The 20,753-nt window shown below is 44.5% G+C and overlaps 1 protein-coding gene across 5 annotated transcripts in view; it reads right to left on the bottom strand.

Moving 5' to 3' along the window:
- The window catches only part of LOC148017229 (choline transporter protein 1-like), a 172,146-nt gene that overhangs the window by 97,249 nt on the left and 54,144 nt on the right, over positions 1-20,753 (bottom strand). For 2 of the 5 annotated variants that reach the window (XM_087663203.1, XM_087663204.1), the window contains 3 exons: positions 17,728-17,832; positions 17,534-17,612; positions 12,981-13,065 (listed from right to left, as the gene is read on the bottom strand). In XM_087663203.1, the coding sequence (XP_087519329.1) occupies positions 12,981-13,065; positions 17,534-17,612; positions 17,728-17,832 (269 nt within the window). Of the gene's footprint in view, positions 1-12,980; positions 13,066-17,533; positions 17,621-17,727; positions 17,833-20,753 lie in introns of all 5 variants that reach the window. The other 3 variants (XM_087663205.1, XM_087663206.1, XM_087663207.1) reach the window with 3 other exon arrangements.

Below are 20,753 nucleotides of genomic sequence, written 5' to 3'. Positions count from 1 at the left end.
CGGGCACAGCGCGGGTGTTGGACTTGACTGACGGGGTCGGGGCCATAGGGCGAGAGAGGCGTGGAATTAGGGTGGAGGAGGCGGGGGGCAAAGAAGGTGTGGAGGGAAGGCTAGCGCAAGGCAGCAAGCAGGTGAACATGATGCGGAGGGCGGATCATCAGGCGAGAGAGAGCTGGTGAGGGGGGAACGGCAGGCGAATGTGCGTGAGACGGAGGTAGCGCTAGGGGAACGAAGCAGAAGGCGGGGGGGGCGGGGGGGGGGGGAGGGGAGTAGGCGGAATAGAAGGCGGGGGAGGCATATACGGCTAGTACACAGGGGGGGGGGAAGGGAAGTCGGCAGAACACAAGGTGGGGGAGGCATATTGGGCCAGTATGCAGGGCGGGAGTAGGTGGGGTAGTGGCGAAGTAGAAGGCGGGGGAGGCATATACGGCTAGTACACGAAGGGGGGAGAAGGGGAGTAGGCAGAACAGAAGGTGGCAGGGGGGGGAGTAGGCGGGGTAGTGGCGAAGTAGAAGGCGGGGGGAGGCAAAGAATGGAGTGTCATGGGGGGGAGAGAGTTGGGGGCAGCGGGGGCCACGGGGCAATCGGCAGGGGGGAGAGTAGGTACGATGGCGGGGGCAAAGCACAACATATGCGACAGCAGGAGCCTATATCAACATTTTTCCATGGCCTCTTTAAGCAGAGAGACTTCTGCATAAGCAATTAATAATACTAACATGTTTTTGTAAGTTTAAGTACGTTCTAACTAATTGTAATCTATGGAACAAACTTACCCTACAGACTTTTCTAACATTACTAACTTATCCCTCATTTTATCATAAGATGCAAAAAAAGCAATAACATAAAATAGAAAAATTAGGAAGTTGTAGAGTTAATAGCTTAAAAGTAATATTTTTATTATGTACTAAACCTGATTATCTCCGTTTGGCCATCCATTGTGATTACGGGGTATGACTGCAACCTCGGTTAGTTGTGGAATAACCGGTCCTTCGGGTTGAATGGATTTGGGGGTAACTTCCGCCTACACTTCAGCTTCGTGCTGAGTTCCCTCAGTAGACAACGACTACTTCCTCGAGTTGGGGAGCTCTCCAAGCATAACCTCCCTCAACATCTTGACGTCTCTTGGGAACCATGGAAGAAGCTTGATGGATTTGAGCAACGCTTCTGCGTAGGTGTGGAGAGAGAGAGGCTTGGCTAATTGTAACAGAGCTTTGTTGCATCAACAACAGAGAGACTTCTACATGGGTGGTTGTTCTGAGGTGATGCTCTATCCCTATTTATATAGTAATCGGGGGGGAATAAAGAGAGACGCTTGCTTTTAGCATTTTCGATGACATCATCGATGATGTCAGAGAGAGGGCTCCGTTTTTGAAACGTAGCGTGGAGATAAAGATAAGAATTTACGAATATACGATGAGCATTGTGTGTCGCGTTGTCGGGCGGACGTCACTCCAAGGCTCATGACTAAGACAACGACCAAGGCATAGACCTTGGTATCTTGGCCTTGGCATACTTGGCAATGGCTACGAAGGCTTCGTTGTCGAAATTGGCCACGGGCGAGAAGCTCCCACTAGCTTGTAGGAAAAGCTTCTTGGGAGGTCACCCATCCCGCCAGTGTCGTCACCCAAGTGCACTTAACTGCCAAGTGACTATCCACTAGACTAGTTCTTTTTGTTATTCTATACAACAAACATAGTTTTAATAGGCTTGTCTTGGGAGGGTTTCCCAAGCCTTCCTTCCATGAACCGGCATATAATACCTCATTAATAATAACAATTATCTTCATAGTTAGAGCTAGTTTTAAACATGTGCAATCTTTACCATTTTGTTTTCAACATAAATCAATTTTTGGAATGTATACGCGCATTGTTTATTAAAATAAACTAAGTAATGGGGACATTACAAGTAAAGTGCCTTATTCAAGATCTCATTTGGTCAGGAGATGGGAGCCCAACTAGAGTGAAGGTAGCTTGCGAAGTTATCATATAACTTGGTTCTGGAAGAGTCTTGGGGATCATAGGCCCAAATATCCAAAGCAAAGCTTTATTTGCTAAGCTCATTGTCAAGGGTCTTCTTTCAAGAAAGGAGCCTTAGAGGTCACTTCTAACAAGGAGCCTTCAATCTATCACACCTACACATACTAGACCATGGAAGCCCAACATTCATTGGATTTTTTAGGTGATAAAAACTAATGACTCAGGAAGGAGTTTTGAGGTCAAATTTGCAGCTGCTATTAATAGAGTTTGGAGATTTGTTTCATCTTGCCTTCATAGCTATTGCCGGCTATAGCTAAAGAGAAAAAAAAGAAGTCTCTTCTATTCAATCAATATTTGGTATCCAAATCGGGTCACACTCTTAGACAAACTTGCCTATCCGTGGGAAGGTTCTCTATACACGTTCTTGCCTCAATAGGAGACTCACACATTGTAGGAGCTACAATAGGAGACTTAGAGGTAAATAATACATGGCTAGAGTGGAAACAAAGCTATGAGATCGAAGCTGTGATGGAGGGTAGATCCCAATTAGAGGATCTATGCAAACACTTATCAGACTTGAGTTGGTCTTTTCTCCAAAGTGGACATCCTTCTAGCACTTATTGCAACTAGCAAAGACAAGATGTTCACTATAATGTTTGAGGCAGATGGCTAGCTCTAACAAGAGGACTTGGACCAAGAGTATTGACACAAGGTGCTCCACACAAAGGATTAGAGTATTGGCACACTATGAGACAAAGTGGTACATTGACCCAAATGTGGCCACCTCCTTGTTGGATGGACAAAGACATTGGGAACTATTCAAGAAGGCCTCTCCAAATATTACAATGGGATCCAAGAAAGTGAATGTTGGGAATCCATTCCTTAATAGGTCATGCAACATGGCCTTTTGTGGCTATAGTACTAGATTGAGGAGGAGGAGAATGACCAAAATTACAGAACAATTAAACACTCACCCACCATTGGCATAGATAAGGCATCTCAAACCAATTCTTATCTAATTTTTGGAGGAGACTACATGACACCTTTAGGGCTAGAAAGATATTCCTCTTCCTATGGCTTTTAGCTCACAAGAGCAGAGTGGTAGCCAATTGGCTTGGATACAGTAGGGGCCCAGTGCCATGCATGAGATATGGTGAGCTAGAGGAGACATAGAGACACTACCTATGGGACTATCCTAGATCTCAAGAGGTATGGAGAAGAGCCCTCGAGATGATGCTTCATAGCACAATAGAGACCATGGTCGTAAACTAGGGACCTATAACTTGGGTCACATATAAAGGTCTAGCATGTGGCTATGAGGATGTTTAGAGGAGCCTTTCTTTCCACATCATTGGATAGGATCTAAGTAGAATCCCTACCCACACACTGGACCCAAGGAAACTATTATAGCTCAGTACATTTGAACTGCAAGGTGCAATCCTCTTATAGACCTTCAGGTTGTATCCACAATAAAGACTCCTCCAAGGATTTGGACAAAGATCATCCACGCTTTCCACAAGAGATGGGAACGATCCACTACATCTCTGAGAGGATGAGGAGAAAAGAGACCATCCTACAGACGTAGGACTCTAACCCTTTTCCATACTCTCCCTCGGATTGTTTGGCATCATAGCCCACCAAGTTGGTTACTCACACAACCAATGTAATTGTGATATACTTTTTTTTCAAGTAAAATGTGGCTGATTATATTACTCAAAAAAACTAATTACAACGGAATGCTTATGCTCAATAGACTAGCTGGAGCTCGTGCAAGGTCATAAATACATCATATGTACAAGCCTCTCAAGGCGGTCTAGGGGGATGGGGGCAAGAAGCCATGTGTGTGTGTATGTGGGAGGTGGGGGGGTATCGCCATCTAGGGCTGCTTACCTGCATCAAGAAGAACAGAACCTGGCCACCCCAAGAGCGCATGAAATGAAAACGGAGCTCTTGACGAGCTCCAGACTCGCCCTACACCTGGTCCCATCGGCCGCGGAGGGAGTGGATGATGAAGGTCCAAAGCTCTGCCAGAGTCGCTTGCACTGAAAGTCTCTCCCCGCCAAAATCCTCCTAACACTGTGCCTTCCAGTTGTGCTATCCAGTAAGACTCCCTATGATCTCCCATACCTCAGAGCGGTCTACTCTAGGCTCCAATACCTGGCGGATGGGTAGAGCCTCCAAGCCAACCATTGCACACGACCCAGCCTCAATGATGAAGATCTTGTTCTGCATCCCAACCTCATACAAAAGGTGACGGCCTTGGCTCACTGCCTGCCAGCAAAAGGCTCCCCATGAGATACATCCAAGGTTGGGTGCAAGATGGCGAAGAATGTGGCATGCTCCCCTCCACAAGAGCTGCGCCGCCTCACACGACCAAAGGCAGTGCTGTGGAGTTTCCAGGAGCTGCTGCGCGTAGTATTTACACCCTCCATCCTTCTACATCTAGGCTAGACAACTCCCCATCGCCAAGCCTCCATGTACCAACAACCATAAGAAATACAATGCTGTCCCATAGGCGGCGCCAAAAAGTCCGCCAGAAAGCATCCGTGATGCTATGCTCCACCCAGTATCTGCTATGCGAAGGCGCCCAATCCGTGTCCTCCTGTATCTTATACGTGTCTACCAATCCTGGCTATGTACTTGAGGAACCTCGGTGGCATCTGGGCGACCGCAGTGGCCGGCCATAGCTACTCTCCACGGTCCCACTCCAACTCATCAAGTAGCCTGGTCTCCCATATCCAAAGGTGCCACTCCCAGAACTCCTCCTAGAACACATAAGGGTCCAAACGCCATGTCTTCCCCTAAAGGCCAACCACCCGAATCCTCCTCCACGGAAGGACAACTATCCCCTCATCCTACTGCCCTCTGTCAAGAACCACACGCCCCCCCTCCTGCACGGTGAAGAAAGTCCCATGTGAGACGTTGCCCACTCTACCTACCACCTGTAGGGGGATACCTGTTGGTGAAAATCTAGCAGCCCATCCCTCACCACGCTCTACCGGATCTCGTATTGGGGGATCAAGCCACTCCTGGCGTATCGCTGCGTCAATCTCTCTTCTCCTCAGTTCAACTCCTCTCTGACCACCTAATGCCTATTGCAACACCTCCTAGTCCACCATCCTATACACCTCCCCCCATGTCCTGATGGTATAAGCTTGGGAAGAAGAATATGAAAAGGTCAAGTATGCTTTAGAAAAATCACAAGCTAAACACAAAAGAGATGCTGATAGTCATCGTCGGAAACTCTTGTTCAAAAAGAATGATTGGGTCTTATTGTGTTTTGAAAAGGCACGTTTCAGAAAAGAGAAGGGCAAGGAATGTTTATTTCCAAAGCTGAGTATGGTTACTATGGCCCTTTTCAAGTCTCAAAGAAGATCAAGGGAGCCAATTTGGTGTTGAGCAAGGGAGTGAGGTCTCTGTTTGTTTTTGTGTGTGTGAAAATACCAAGTATTAATTGAAGGAACTACCGCTATATGTGAGTCATAGACCGGTTACATGGTTCCATCCCCAGGATTTGAATTCTTTTCAGTAAGAATTTAGCCCCGGATAGTTTGGGTGAAAAGGTCATACACACAGGTTTTACAGAAATTACAAGACTAGAGAGATGGCAGACATGCACAAAGGCAAAGAAAAACTCTCTCATGAAGAAGAGAGTTCTTCTGCTCATAGCCACTGAAGAGAGAGTATTGGGGCACAGGTATCAACACATTCTACAACCGAGATTGAACCACAGGATGAGAAGCAAGAACAGGAGGACTTGTTTATGGCACAACTCCTTAATATGGTTGGCTCTTTTGAACAGCTTGTAAAGAATCCTCGGATGCAAAAAAATTTGAAGTCGCCTAATGAGGATTCTCAGGCTGAGTCATCATATCATACCATGGAGCGCTCGAAAAGGCAAACCTCTAATGTGCGTGAGCATGTGGAAAATACACCAAACATGGAGACAAGTCTAGTGCAGCAAGAAGCACAAGCATAGCACCAAGGAGTGAATGGTCAAGGCAGTTATGCACAAGTGGCCAGCAAACTATTCCTCCTCAGCTTGCTACTTATCTTGGTTACTTTGGTGGTGGGTCAATTTTTCAAGCAATGGCTGGATTATCCACTGGTTATCATGGATACTGGCCCAAAGGGCCACCACGAATGATGCCTATTGAGGCAGTGAACCCACTTTATGCTAATATTGGTCTACAGCCCGGTTATCAAACTTTGCAGAGTCCTTATTTGATGCTTGGAGTACAAAATGCAGCAGCTGGTTTTATTCAGCCTAGTGGGTATATGGCAGCTAAGACAAGTGAAATTAATGCTGCAATGCGCCTAAGGGACTCCCCTTTTTACAGGCACCTGTCTGTGACAACCTGACACCAAAAAGTGCAAAGCCTAAAGACTATAAAGAGGGTAGTCAGGCATTAAAGTTTGAAACCTTTCAGTGGTATGCAAGATAAGCTGAAAGCTTTGACATTTATACAGCAGTTTGATGCAGCTTACACTGGAGGGAATTTTACTGAGACTTCGAAGGTGCGGAAGGCTACAACTTTTTTGAAAGGTAATGCTTTGTAGTGGTGGAACGTATTGTTGATGCAAGGATATGCACCTACCACTTGGGTCCATTTCAAACAGTTGTTTGTAGCCTCATGGTTAACTAACACGCTTGAAGTAAACGCGGCAAATTGTGCGGATTTAGAAGAGTACAATAAGAAATTTTGGAAAGCACTTTTGCCCGTGAGTTCTTACAGGACAGTGCTCCTGTCACAACAAATTGAAAAGTACTGTTGCGATTTTTGCCCAAAGCCATTAGGGATTATTGTACCAAGACCCCGGTTACAAATATGGTACAATTAATTGAAAATGCTTGTGTGGCAAATGCATTGTTGAAAGGAAAAGCTGACAGCTTTAAAGGAACTAAAAAGAAGAATTCTCAGTTTAACCAGGATCCTGGCAAGAAGAAGCAGCAATTTTCAGAATAGACCAGTTTTACAAATAAGCCTTTTTGGAAGAAAAGATTTCACCTGCAGCCTCAGACTTCTTTTAAACAAGGCAAAGGATAGAAGATGCCACTTTTTGGTAAATCATTTGAAGAAAGAAAGACTTTAATGATGGCTGGGAAATGCTTTATATGTGAACAAAAAGCGGCACCCTACATGGGACTTTTTTCACCATGAACGAGGGGGGCCGTCTCGTCCTTGACAAAGGCAGCAGCATGAGGGGATAGTTGCCCTTTCGTGGAGGAGGATTCAGATGGTTGGCCTCCAGGGGAAGACATGGCGGCTGAACCCTATGTGTTCTGGGAGGAGATCCAGGAGTGGGGCCTCTGGATATGGGAGGGCAGGCCACTTGATGAGCTGGAGTGGGACCCGAGAGGGTGGCTATGGCCGGCCACTGCTGTCGCCAAGAAGCCACCGAGGTTCTTGGAGTACCCAGCCAGGATGACATGGACTAGGCACCGTCGCATAGGAGGTACTAGGCGAAGCACAACATCACCAATGCTTTTCGGTGGACTTTCTGGTGCTGCCTATGGGACAGCTCGAGGCCGAGGAGGGTGTCGTATTTCTTATGGATATTGGCACATGGAGGCCTAGAGTTGGGGAGTTGGTTAACCAAGATGCAAAAGGATGGTGGTTGTAAATACTGCACACAGCAGCTTCTGGAAACTCCAAAGCACTGCCTTTGGTTGAGTGAGGCGATGCAGCTCGTGTGGAGAGGAGCATGCCACATTCTCCGTCGTATAGCACCCAACCTTGGATGTATCTCATGGGGAGCTTTCTGCTAGCAGGCAGTCAGCCAAGGCCGTCACCTTCTGTATAAGGCAGGGACGTCACCTTCTGTATGAGGCGGGGACGCACGACACAATATTCTTTATTGAGGCTGGGTCATGCGCAGTGGTCGGCTTGGAGGCTCTACCCATCCGCTAGGTACTAGAGCCCACTGCAGACTGCTCTAAGGTATGGGAGATTGTAGAGGGAGTCTTATTGGATGGCACATCTGGAAGGCGTGGTGTCAAGAGGTTTTTTGCAGAGAGACACTTTCAATACAGACGGCTCTGGCAGAGCTCTGGACCTCCATCATCCACTCCCTCCGTGACCATTGGGACCAGGTGCAGGGCGAGTCTCGAGCTCGTCAGGAGCTCCGTTTTCATTTCATGCGCACTTGGGGCAGCCAAGACTTGTTTTTCATGATGTGGGCAGGCAGCCCCAAATGGCGATACAACCCCCCCCCCCCCCCCCCCCCTCCATGGCTTCTTGCCCCCATCCCCCCTAGACTGCCCTAAGAGGCTTGTATACTTGATATATCTGTGACTCTGCATAAGCTCCAACTAGTCTGTTGAGCATGAGCACTTCTTTGTATTCAGGTTTTCTGAAGTAATATAATTAGCCACACATTATTTGCAAAAAAAAAAAAAAGTAATGCTCTCTAACTGACAGGACAGTTTGTCTGATGGGATGTACCTGCAGTGACTGAAAGGAATGTCTGCAATGTGAAAGGCAAGAATACTGCCTTGATACTCTGAATGCTATAGTGATTGCTTATGTCACAGTGACAGTTTATGCTACAGCCACATTTTATGTTGCAGACACATTGACATGTTATGCTATAGTGAGTTTAGTGACAGCTTCACTAACCGGGATGTACTTACAAGGATACCTATCATTAGCAATGCACTGGCTGACCGACAGTGAGTCTGTTCCCAGCAGGGGGTTAACCGCTCATCAGTCAAACAGATAGGGGGCCTGCTTGCTTGGCATTGAGTGGATGTCTTAGATTGCTAGATGGCAGAGACTATTGAAAGAGAAACTAGTGGACATGAGACCAAACTTGACACATAACCAATTGAGCTGGAGGCACTGCATCAGAGGGGTGGTACAAGACTCCAACTAAAGACGAAAATTTTTACTATAGACAAAACACAAGGAGAGCTCATGAAAATACCACTCCTATAACTGCCAAGCGATGGACACTGATGCAAAGGCGGATTTCAACAAACGGTTTGGATGACATGAAAGCCCTCATAAGAGATGAGATTGCAGCAATATGTATGTCAATGATTGACAAGATGACAAGTGACATGAATGCAATGCATGGAACATGGGGAAAGGAATTAAATGCTAAAATGGATGCAGACCTGAAAGCGTGTATGAAGGTGTGGGGCAGCATGCAACGACAAGTCATGAACAGCATGGATACAAAGCAAAAAGACATATATGACAAATTGCAGGAGACATTCAAAAGGGAACTAAGTGTTGCTATAGATGCAAACAAGAAATCATGCATTAATGGTTGGGCTGATGCAAAATACAAAGAAATCAAGGCTAACCTACAGGTTGATATTGCAGATAACTTCAACAAAGTAAGTGATGCCTAGAAAGTAGATATGGATGCATTTAAATTTGATACAAATGCACGCATAGCAGCCAAGGATATCAAGATTGTTGAGCTCAAAAGGTACTTAGAGGCACATAAGAAAGAATTAGCAACACACAAGTCAATGATGGATGCACAAACAGCAATGCCACTTGCGTCAAAATTAAAGAAAGAGGTGGAAAGTTTAAAAAAGGCAAGCACACATGGGTAAATGCACAATGGATTGAGGTAGTCAAAAGAAAGTAGAAAATGTCGAGCATACAATGAAAAAAAATGCACAATGGATTGAGGTAGTCAAAAGAAACAAAGGGATGCCTTAGAACAAAGTAGAAATGATGAACACAACACTAGAAGAGGAAGCAAAAAGGAACCTCTGTGCATTATGTGTTCATGTGGTGAGGTGGGTTGAAAAAGGAACCCCCCTAGAGGATGCTAAAACACTTTGCGCTAAGATGGGTGTGAATGAGACACACGTTATGGATGCCAGGAGGGTGGGTGATCCAAGTGACAAAAGAGGTCAGATCCTCATGCTGAAATTTGAGGACATGGATAATAAAAGGGCCTTCTTCTCAAAAAGAAAGGCCTTGAAAGGCGAAAAGGTTTATCTTGATGAGAATCTTAGACCTGCACAATTAGAGCATATAAGGTACAACTTGCCAAAAAAAGTTCTCTCTTCAATCGGTTTGCATGGTGGCAATGTTGTTATTGAACCAGATCTTCTAAAGTCTAAGGATGGTAATTGTGTCCCAAAAAAACCATCTATTGGTGGAGTGAAGGCTAGAAGGTTTCTAGGCTTTCATGGGAGACTCGGCAAGATAAACTCGAGAAATGGTAGCTCAACTATTAAATTTAATCAGTGGAAATCCCCACATAATGCAGTTAAGGATCACACTGATAATGGACAAGCTCGAAATAGAAAAGCTAAAGTTTGGGAAACACTAGACAAAGTGTTTTTTTATTGTGATAAGACTGAATGGAATGATGATGATCTCAAAGACTTTAAAAACCAATTGAACCTTTTCAAAAAGGCGATGATAGAAGCTTGGGGTGATCAACACTTTACTCGAAGGCATGGAGGAAATTTCATGGTAGACAACCCCCTATTCAGTTGACATCACCTACGGTATGGCATGAACATGCTAGTGCACTGTATGATGTTCCATCACAAGAGCAGATTCCCTGTCCATCAAACTCTAGGCTAATACAGTGTGGATTCTTTACAGAAAAAATGGTGAGATATGCCATTTGGAGGTTAAAGAATGGGAGAGCACATGATCAAGATGACCTTGTTGCAGAACATTTTGCATATACATTTTATGCATTGGCCCCTATCTTGTCAAATATCTTCAATAGAGCTGTATGTGAGGGGTTTCTAGCACGTGGATACGCAGCACTAGGGGCACCCGAGAGTCAATGTGCTCACATGCAGTTCCAGGAGCCGCGTAACAAAACTCTGGTTGTTTGACACCCTAGTCACATCTACATTACTATATGGAGCAGAGGTATGGGGTTGCAGCTTGTACCACGGGCGTCTTAGCCCACTCACTGATCAGATTGGAGTAGAGAGGGATTATTATGATGGTTGGGATAGCATGGAAAGGCCATTGATCATGATGATAGCATGCATGATTAGGAGTAAGCCCTCCACCCCACATCCCATTGTCAGAGCAGAGCTAGGGGAAACACCTATAGTTATGGAGGCACTCTTCAGGGCAGTGACCTTTTGGCATAGACTATGGGAACTTCCACGCCATAGATACTCTAGATTGGCACTAACCTCATCTAGACAACTAGCAATAGGAGGCAAGAAGAACTGTTGGTTTTCACATATGGCTATTTGGATAGACTACATGGTTTGGATATTGACCGTCTTCCACCTTTGGATTATAGCCTTGACTGCCCTACACTTTCTCTTAGCCGATCAAAGTTGAACCATGTGATCAGAGCTGATATCTTGAGGATTGAGACAGCAAGGACATAGATCCATCCACCACTCCCTCTAGGATCAAGGATAGATTTCTACAGGAGTCATTTCTTGTCTCTCTCTGATAATGGTTTCACTATTCGGCCAGCATTTATGGACACTCATCTCTCCCATAGCGTACGGATTGCTATCGGACAGATTCGCACCTCCTCACATAGGCTTCAAATGGAGACATGCAGATGGACAAATACCCTAATAGAGGATAGGACTTGCCAACTTTGTGGTCGAGAGCCTGAGACGGAGGAGCACTACATATGCAGATGCATAGTATACTATGACATACGAGGACGGTACCACTGCCTCTTCCATGATGGATTTGGACCCCTTCATCACATCATGGAGTATGAGGACCAGAGATGCCTGGGCCTTTTCCTCCTTGAGCTCGAGAGGCGCCAAACTGCACTACTACGAGACAGGAGGCCAGCTCACCCAGAGGGGGACACACAGAGAGCAATGACAGACTTCTTCTACAGAGCCGACCCTACTGACACTACCAGCCTAGTAGAAACAGAGCCACCCCGCCAGACACCTTATAGGCCACACCGTGGAGTCACATTGGATAGATCCATTTCCCTTCGTCAAGCACAACGACCCCATCTACCATGACCACGTCCGAGAAGGCCACACCACAATCACATTAGAGCCATTATCATGAGACACCGAAGACTCACCACCAGGCATATCAGTGAAGCAGCTAGGGACCACATCATAGCTGAGATCATGTGCAGATCTTGAGATCAGCTATACCCCATAGTCTCCACCACACTTTTGTACATGGTTCTATCAGATTTGGTTCTCCTTTCCTTTCCTTTTTCTTTTCTATCGATGAAACAACACTACACATGGTTCAACCCTAGTATAGTCCCATCGTATAGTTATTTTCAGTATTGTTTCATAGGCCACCCACTTATTTGTAATGTTATCTTTACCTTATTGATGAGATGACATTAGACATGGATGTACTCTAGATTTTGTCTCATAGGCCACATTGGCCTTATGTAGATGTTAATATATCTTTCTTTCTTTCTTTCTTTCTCTCTCATCAGCTCATGGCATCGACATCCCAAGCATCGACATCATATATATATATCCAATCGTCCTCATCATCTCATAGCATCCACATCCCAAGCATGGGGTAACCACTCCCATCGAGGTGGTCATCATGGCGAAAGAAGTACGAGGTCTGGCACATGGTCTTAGTGGAATGAGGTGCATATTGAGCCCGGAAGGGGTGGAGGATCTCATGCATCGACGTGCAAATTGTGCCTATGTCATCACACAAGTGGGATAAGAAAGTTTGAGCTCACTTCTTGCACATTGAAGGGTATGAATCGCAATATTGCCCCAATGTGACTCCCAAGAAGAGAAGAGAGCTCACAAAGAAGGATGCAATATTGATGATGGAAACATTTATATACAATGCTACTAACCCTTCAGTACTTCACAGAGGGTGTGAAAGCACATCCAAAAAGAGAAAGATGGTACACACATGAAAAACTTTATACTTGCATAGATTATGAAAAAATCCAAGTACCATACCACTACTCACACATGACCTGTCTCTGACTATATTGCGTAGGCAAGCACAGTTACTTATGTGCAAGTTGAGGAGAAGTTATGTAGCATATTGTACACCTTGAGAAGTAGACAAAAGAATATACCAACAGCATTTGATTCAGAGCTTGCCAAGGGCACATTGTAGTTTGTTAAGTAGTCCCGATCATATTCGCATACAGAGCCCCCTATCTGCATTCATACAAACTAAACCATTTCAAGGATGATCATTAACTAGAAGCTACTATATTTACATGTTGCGTCAAACTTGAGAACCCAATTAAATGGAATGGTTCATAGTAGTACCTTTTCTCCTACACAGTAAGACTATTGCAAATGTCTACACTTGAGAGCTCAATTGAACTGTTGTGATCTCTTGAACAGTTATGTCAATGCAGATATAAAACTGATAATGGTGAACAGAAAAGTGAACATGTGATTGAAAAACACATAGCGTGAGCAATCATCAAGAGGGATGAGATCTGTTAACACATCAATAACACTATAACAAGCTTAGTTAATTAAAGATGGCCGTTTAGGGATTCCGTACATGTTCTATGGCCATCTTTGATTAACTGAGCATGTTATAGTGCTATTAATGTGTTGAAAACTCTGATCCCTCATTTTTTCTACATTTTTTTTCATGTTCATGCAGAAGATGTTGAGATATTGATTTCATTGTATGAGAACTTTGAATGGTTCAGAAGACTAGCACATCTTTTTCTTCTAAACCAGGAAGATGATAAATATGGGGTGAAGCAGAGGGATGCACAGTCGCCACACTTCCAGGTTTTGTGGCTCTCCAACATGGTAACTAAGGTCAAAAGGTCCTCAATCTCAAACAAGCCCTAGGAGCCCGATTGAGTAGCTAGCGCACTTGGTATAAGTGCATTGAGGTAACATGCAGAGTGCTCTTGCGTTACGATTTGTGATAATCACTAACTCTGCTCATCAATTCGTTCACAAACTTTGAAATGAAAAAAAGTTTTGTAAGAGACCGTTGAATGGAGAATCACCACTTACTTCTTAGGAATTGGCTAAGAGCCATCACCACCCTCTCCTCTTGCCTACTCACTCTGCTCCTTCCTTATCCTCACCAGCTTCCACTTCTCGTGCCCCACCATCTCTCCTGTACATCAATACTCCTCTCAGCCCCACCATCTTGCCCCCACTCCCTCTCCCCCTCAAAAAATAAACCCACAAAATTTCATCTTTGGTCTCCCTCTTAGCAGAGTATTTCGTTCCCATACCAGCTCCAACCTTCTGCTCTTTACCAGGCCTGCCTCCTCCACCTCAATTCACTGCTATCCCATCTCCCTTTTCTGCCCTCCATTAACCCATACTCCTTCACAGCCTCTTCTAATAGCCCCTATTCCCTTGTACCTTTTTGGACATCCAGGATGGGCACTTGCATAGCCTTGGGTGACTAAGTGACTAGGTGTAGACACTTCAATTAGGACGACTAAAGGGTCTTGTAGTGTGAACGCACTTTAGGGTTAGGGTGAGTGAGTTTTATTATAGAATACACGGCCAATTTGTGCAGATCACGGTGTGATGACCACCACTGGGACTCTAGGCCAACACCCCTTGCAGCATGAGGATCCTCATAGCGACATGCTAGGCCTCTATCTATGACCCAAGCTACAGTCCCCCCCAGGTCGCCACCATTGTCTCCATTGTGCGTGGAGTACCAATAATAATCATTCTAAGAGCTCTCCTCCATACCTCTTTAGCTCTAGGGCAGTCCCATAGGCAATGTCTTTGTGTCTCCTCTGGCTCACTGCATCTCATGGATGTCACTAGGCCCCTACCATAGCCAAACCAAGTGCAAACTGCTAAGCTGCTGCAAGCTGAGGAGGGATATCTTCCTAGGCCTAAAGCTGTCATGTAGCCTCCTCCAAAATTATGTAAGAATAGGTCTGAGATGTCCTCTCTGTGCCAAAAGGTGGCTACTGCATGTGCTCTGATCCTACTCATCTGGATTCTAAATCCTCTTCCCTAGCCTAGTAGTGTAGCTAAAGAAGACCACATCATATGGCCTATCAAGGATTGGATCCCTACACACTCTCCTAGATCCCACTGTAGTCTCTAAAGAAGGCTCCCCTAATAAGTTCAATATCTCAATCTGTTTAATGGGCATGTGGCTGGGTCTGGACCAATGTACACTTCCTCTCACAGTGTGCCGCTACTCTAATCCTTCGTCTAGAGCATCCAATGAACAATGTCTAGTCAAAGTCCTCTCACTAGAGGTGGCCATCCTCAATCATAAAAGAGAATTTCATGTTTCTGCTAGTCACAGTGAGCACTAGAATGATGTCTCCTCCTCTGGAGAAGAGAGCAATTCAGATCTAAGAAGTGTCTATATCCATTCGCCAATCTGGTAGAACCCCTTCTGTACGATCTCAATCATAGTTCTACCTCCCCTAAGACCATGCAGTCTCCGCCTTGAAATCTCCTACACTAACTCATGAAATGCAAACTAGTCTCCTATTAAGGCAGCAACGTGTAAAGAGAACCTCCCCCTTGGATTCGCCACTTGATGACGTCTCGCTTGCAGATGGAGCATTTAGCATATCAAACTATGACGAAGATAAAGGAACTCTTTCACTCTGAGTGGATTTAGGACCAAATATCAATCGACCAGCGGGTATATCAACCTGGCAGTCTGCTTGTAAGATCCATGGTCTGCCTAGCAATACTTGATAGCTAGGTCGCCCTGCAAACCTAATGACCCTAAAGACCAGAATGCATTCTACATTGCCAACGGTCACATGGACTTTAGTAATGCAACCTTCGGGTTGTCTTAAACTGTCATCAGCCATTCGGAGGATTGTAGAGGCATCTTTTTTTATTCCAATCCCAGTCTCTCCATCGATTCCAAACTCATAATGTTGACAGAGGACCTTAAGTAACTCCTCTGCCCAAGAGTCTAGCCTCTAGCTCTGATCTCAAATAGTGATTGAAAAGAAGAGGCAACCTCCTCTTCTCTTCAGCTATAGTCAGTAGTAGCTCATGCAACCCCAATGACCTCAAAGCTCCTCTAGGCCTATGGTCTTGATCTCTTGAAAAATTCAATGAATCGTGAGCTGCCATGGTCCTCCATGTTTAGGTGTAATAGACTGAAGCCTCCCTATCAAAAGTTTTTTCCAAGGCCCATGGCCTCTCCCACAAACAAGAACAAAAAACGGGCTAATGGACAGCCCTGTCTAACTAATCTTTGAACGTTGAATCTGTCTCCTCTAGCCCCACTGGTCATAACTTGGTTGTGTTGCTTAAAGAGCTACTATTCCCCAGACCCATTGCTCTAGGCATTCCATCCTCGGCATCATGCCCTCTTAGAACTCCCAATTGATATGCCTTCTCAAAGGCAAGAAGGAGCACAATAAGATCATGTTTCTTAGATCAAGCAAGAGCATGGACTCCCAAAAGGTGCAGATGTTATCCAAGATGTTGCACTCTCGCACAAAATCTGTCTAGGAGGGGTGGATAATATCTAACAACAACGTTGCTAGTTTGAGACTGATCGCCTTCGCAAGGAACTTGTAGGCAGTTCCAAGCAATCAGCCTTGACTATGTGATCTCCAGTCTGTCTTCTCCACTTCCTTTGCAAATGACATGAATCAGTCCCTTGGAATGTCTCTCTAGCCTAATCCTTGATGCCATAATATCCTGGAAAGTTGAGATGAAAACTGTGCTGATAAGATCCTAGTAGCTCAAAATGAACTTACCCAATCCATCTTCTCCTAGACACTTGCTTGAGGGCAATGCCAGCAGTGCATTCTCCAGGTCCTCTATAAAAGGGGCCATCATAAGTTTGCTCATCCTATCTGTGACCACCTTCTTGGTGCTCTACCATATTGTCCTTGTGTCCCTCACATAGTCAGGGAATCTAATCGTGGATCCTAGCAAAGCTATGTAGTACTATGTAGCCACTTGTCCCACCTCTAGAGAGCCCTGGCAATGGATCCATCAGCTCTCCTGAGTCTCCAAACACCCTATCTATCCTTTTGGTGTTGGAAAAGTCTTTATTAACCCTATCAGTAGATCAAGTCCAAAAGGAAGCTCTCACATGAAACTTGTTCTCTAATTTGGCTTCCTTCATGGCATTATACTCTACTCTGGTAATGTGCATCCTCTCAGCCACCCATCTATACTCTGGATGCCTCTCCTCCACCCCCTATAGTGCAGCCAGTAATGTTCCTGGGGTCCTCTCCTTCTCCAGAATGCCTTGTCTCCTCTTCATGGCCTACTCACGGAAAAAGAGTGGAATGGATTTTCTACACATGTAGTACAAAATACACACTAGGCACTAGCAATCTTCCATTACTGCACCATGCCAACAGTGGGGACACAACATACCTTGATATGTGTTTAGAACGATAAAAGAGGAATTGGGACTTCATAGCTTCATTCAACAAAGATCTCAAAGAGAATGTAAAATCAATCCCTTCAAGTAATTAGGAAAGGTTTACATTTCCAACTTCTCACTCTTAGCACTTAAACCAAAATGTGGTAGCCATTTACCACAAGACATCACAATCTATGCTCTAATATATGTAGCAGTTTGTAAACAAGACTAATCATGCTGTTCAAAATACTATCCATGGTTAAACTTTCTAACAAAGCTTCTTTTGTTGCTATCAATTACATCCATACTTACTTCTGCAGGGCATTTATCAACACAGACACTTTTGAATGTAGATATGTCAGCATCTACAATAAAGTCATAAGGATCCAGCCTGCAGAACTTACCAAACATTAAAAAACAATTAAAAGACTTTGATACTGACCTGACAAGGCTTCAACCTTATTAAAATTCAAAATGTGCCATGAAGAGCCCTCAGCTAGTTTTACCAGTAAAGAAATTTTTGATACGTGAAATCTGGCCCCAGTGTTCCATTTTTCAATACATTTTTTGCTCCACACAAGTACCCAGTTCTATCCAGCATGTATCTAATTCTGGTAGGTTCAGATAAAACAATTACCAAGGAACTCTATGAAGTCGAAATTTGGAACAGATAGATGCACAGCACTGCACAAGATACTTTTCCTTGAATAGATTTATCACATTTAGATCTTGCAATCAGTATGCAAATAAGAATGAACACATTACACCTACCTTCACTGACACAGGATTCTTATATTTAGACTCCTGCAGTAGAACTGTGCAACAAAAGGAGGAAAAAAACTAAGGGTCTGATCAATCAATATAATATAATCAGCCAGCACAAACTGATGGGTCTCCTGGCAATTGGCTATTGGATTGTACAAGGAGCCTTCAACAATATAGAGACTCTGGACGACCCAGATTTCCTCAACGAGAAGGGTTTGTGGAGAATCAAGCCACATCTAACACAAGATTGTGCTCGCAATCAAGGTGACCAAGAAGGGCAGCTTGAACACCGCTGCCACAGACCACAGCCCCATCCAATCAATAAAATATAATGGGCCAGCACAACCTGGCAGGTCTTTCAGCAATTAGCTATTGGATTGTAAAAATATAGATACTGTGGAGGATCCGAGGACCCAATGCTTGCACAGACCTAGATTCTCTCAAGAAGGGGGGTTGTGGAGCATCAAAATGGGTTTAACATAAGAGATTTAGAGATTTGGCTTGCAATCAAGGTGATCAAGAGGGGCAGCTTCCAGACACCACTCCCTTAGACCACAGCCCCATCGCTTGGATTTGGATGCAATCATCCTCCTTGGACCCACTGCTCCTACAGATTCCCGAATTTATCTATGTGAGAGAGGACTGGAAGCTTTGCTGCAGGGCCCAGGCATTGACAGTACGTAAGAAGGATTTCATGGGTGCTGCTCCAGGTGATCGAGGAGTTTGAACTTTGTGCATAATTTTCTTTGGAGGAAGACTGGTGAGGCAGCAGTGCTGTAAGGATGAGAGAGCCCTCCAAACAGGTTGTGTGAAGAACAATCAATTAATTAAATTGTATGTTTGCACCCACAGTTAAGTCAGTCGATTTAAATGAACCTTAATGTGGAAGTTTCATTATTTTATCAAATCTAGGTGAAAGCCAAAGTTTTGTCCTAGGATATTTGAATTTAATATATTAACTGACAAATAATTTGATCACACAAATAAATTTAATTATTCCATAGAAAAGCAGGCAAAACAAAGGCCCCTTATCAGACTGACGACCTGGAAAGTTGATTATGTTGATTATGGAGCTAGTGACCTGATCGAAAAGCTAGTGAAGGCTAATTTTGGGCTCGTGATGGCTGCTCTGGGCAAGGAAATGGTTGTCCTGATCATAGCAATGTTGTACTAGGCAGGGCATGTTGTTATCAGCTTATTCTTGTGGTCTTGTAGCTGGTTTGAGCACTTGTATGTGCTTATCTTGGGGCTTGTGCTATTCCTAGTCATCTTTTGCGGCATCTAGGAGATATTTGCCATGACAGATCTTATCAGAGGGGTTCTTCTACATCGATTGTGGAGGATCTGGACAAGATTGTAACCTCCCATGCAAAGGCCTTGAGTGGTGGATGCATGGTAGTGAAGATCTTGTCTAGTTCAGGCTTTTACACGACTTTTGTAAGCACGTTGACTGGGATTTTATTTGTGGATTCGGCTTGGCCATTAGCCTGAGGGTAATAGGGAGAGGACTTCCTAGCAATGGAAGGGAAGAATTTGACAAGATCCAAGCTTCAGCTAGATTGGTCTTCTTGTGCTTCTGTGGATTTGTCTCAATGGATATGGCAGATATGTTAAGACCTAGAGATCTGATGTTCTATGCCTGGGCTGGTGAGCACTGCAGATCTTCTGAGCAGAAATCCTGAGTTGGCTTTTTGAAGTTTGGAGATTCAAAAGCAGGACTTTCCGAAGAGTTGTACCAGCTATTCAGAAATGATAAAGAAATACCCCAATTGTACCAGCAATTCAATAATGATAAGGAAATACCCCAAGGTGCCAAGTCTTGGGTCTAATTTTTCTGTGTCTTGTGGTGTAGGAGCATTCTAGCTCCGCTTTGCTGTTGCTGAACTTCAATTTTTTAGATGAACTGTTTGTAAGACCGGTTTCATGGTTCTATTTCCAAGACATCACCATCTTTGTCAAGGGGGTGAGACTGTGGTTGCTCCGGAGCAAGCACTTTAAGTCATAAATTCGGCCAAACAAAAACATTCAGCAGGAATGTCTCACAAGGAAGGGAAGGGAATAAGGATTTCAGAACATTGGAGACCTATTGGATGGGATGTATCTCAATATGCAGATGGTACACAAGAAGTATTGGACCATGGTCTTCCACTGCATCGAGATCAAATGGATCATGTTGCTTCAAAGTCTAGGGAGCCCAGGAGTGATGCAAATGATGTTGCTTTATTCAAAGCACAACTGCTCAGTGCCATTGATAGGTTTACTTAGTTCTCTAGTACAATGGATACATTTTCCCAACTTATTAAGAATCCTAAATTTTCTGCATTTCTGGATTCTTTAGATCATAAAGGAAAGGAAGCAAGGTCCACCCATTTAGGAAGCTAGTGTGTCTTGGACACAAGCGACCAGATTCCAGTCTATTGTTGGGGACATCAGACAATGGTTCCACCACTGCGAAGTGTTCCAGATCAAGTCAGCAAGTACAGCAAGCAATTCAACCACCATCTACGAATGTCATTTTGGAGGAGGCCCTATGTTCAGCCTATGGCAGACAATGTCCCGCAACTAGCCAAGCCTCTGGTGGTGGTATACAGAAACAGATGGAGGGTAATATATTTTTTGCTGTCCAAGCTAATCCGCCCAATGTTATGTGGAAATATGGGCAGTCAATCAGGGTGCAGGTTGGGATGCAGCCCTACCTACAAAGTGTGTTTGTGCTAGCATCTGGAAATGTGTATGCAGCACGTATAGTTTGTAATGTTGGTCGAGC

This window comes from Lygodium microphyllum, chromosome 22, assembly GCF_053477565.2.
Source record: "Lygodium microphyllum isolate KBCC chromosome 22, Lygodium_microphyllum_v1.1.10, whole genome shotgun sequence".
Lineage (NCBI taxonomy): Eukaryota > Viridiplantae > Streptophyta > Polypodiopsida > Schizaeales > Lygodiaceae > Lygodium > Lygodium microphyllum.
Note: the sequence above shows the minus strand (reverse complement) of the source record. Positions and strands in the feature narration are given on the sequence as shown.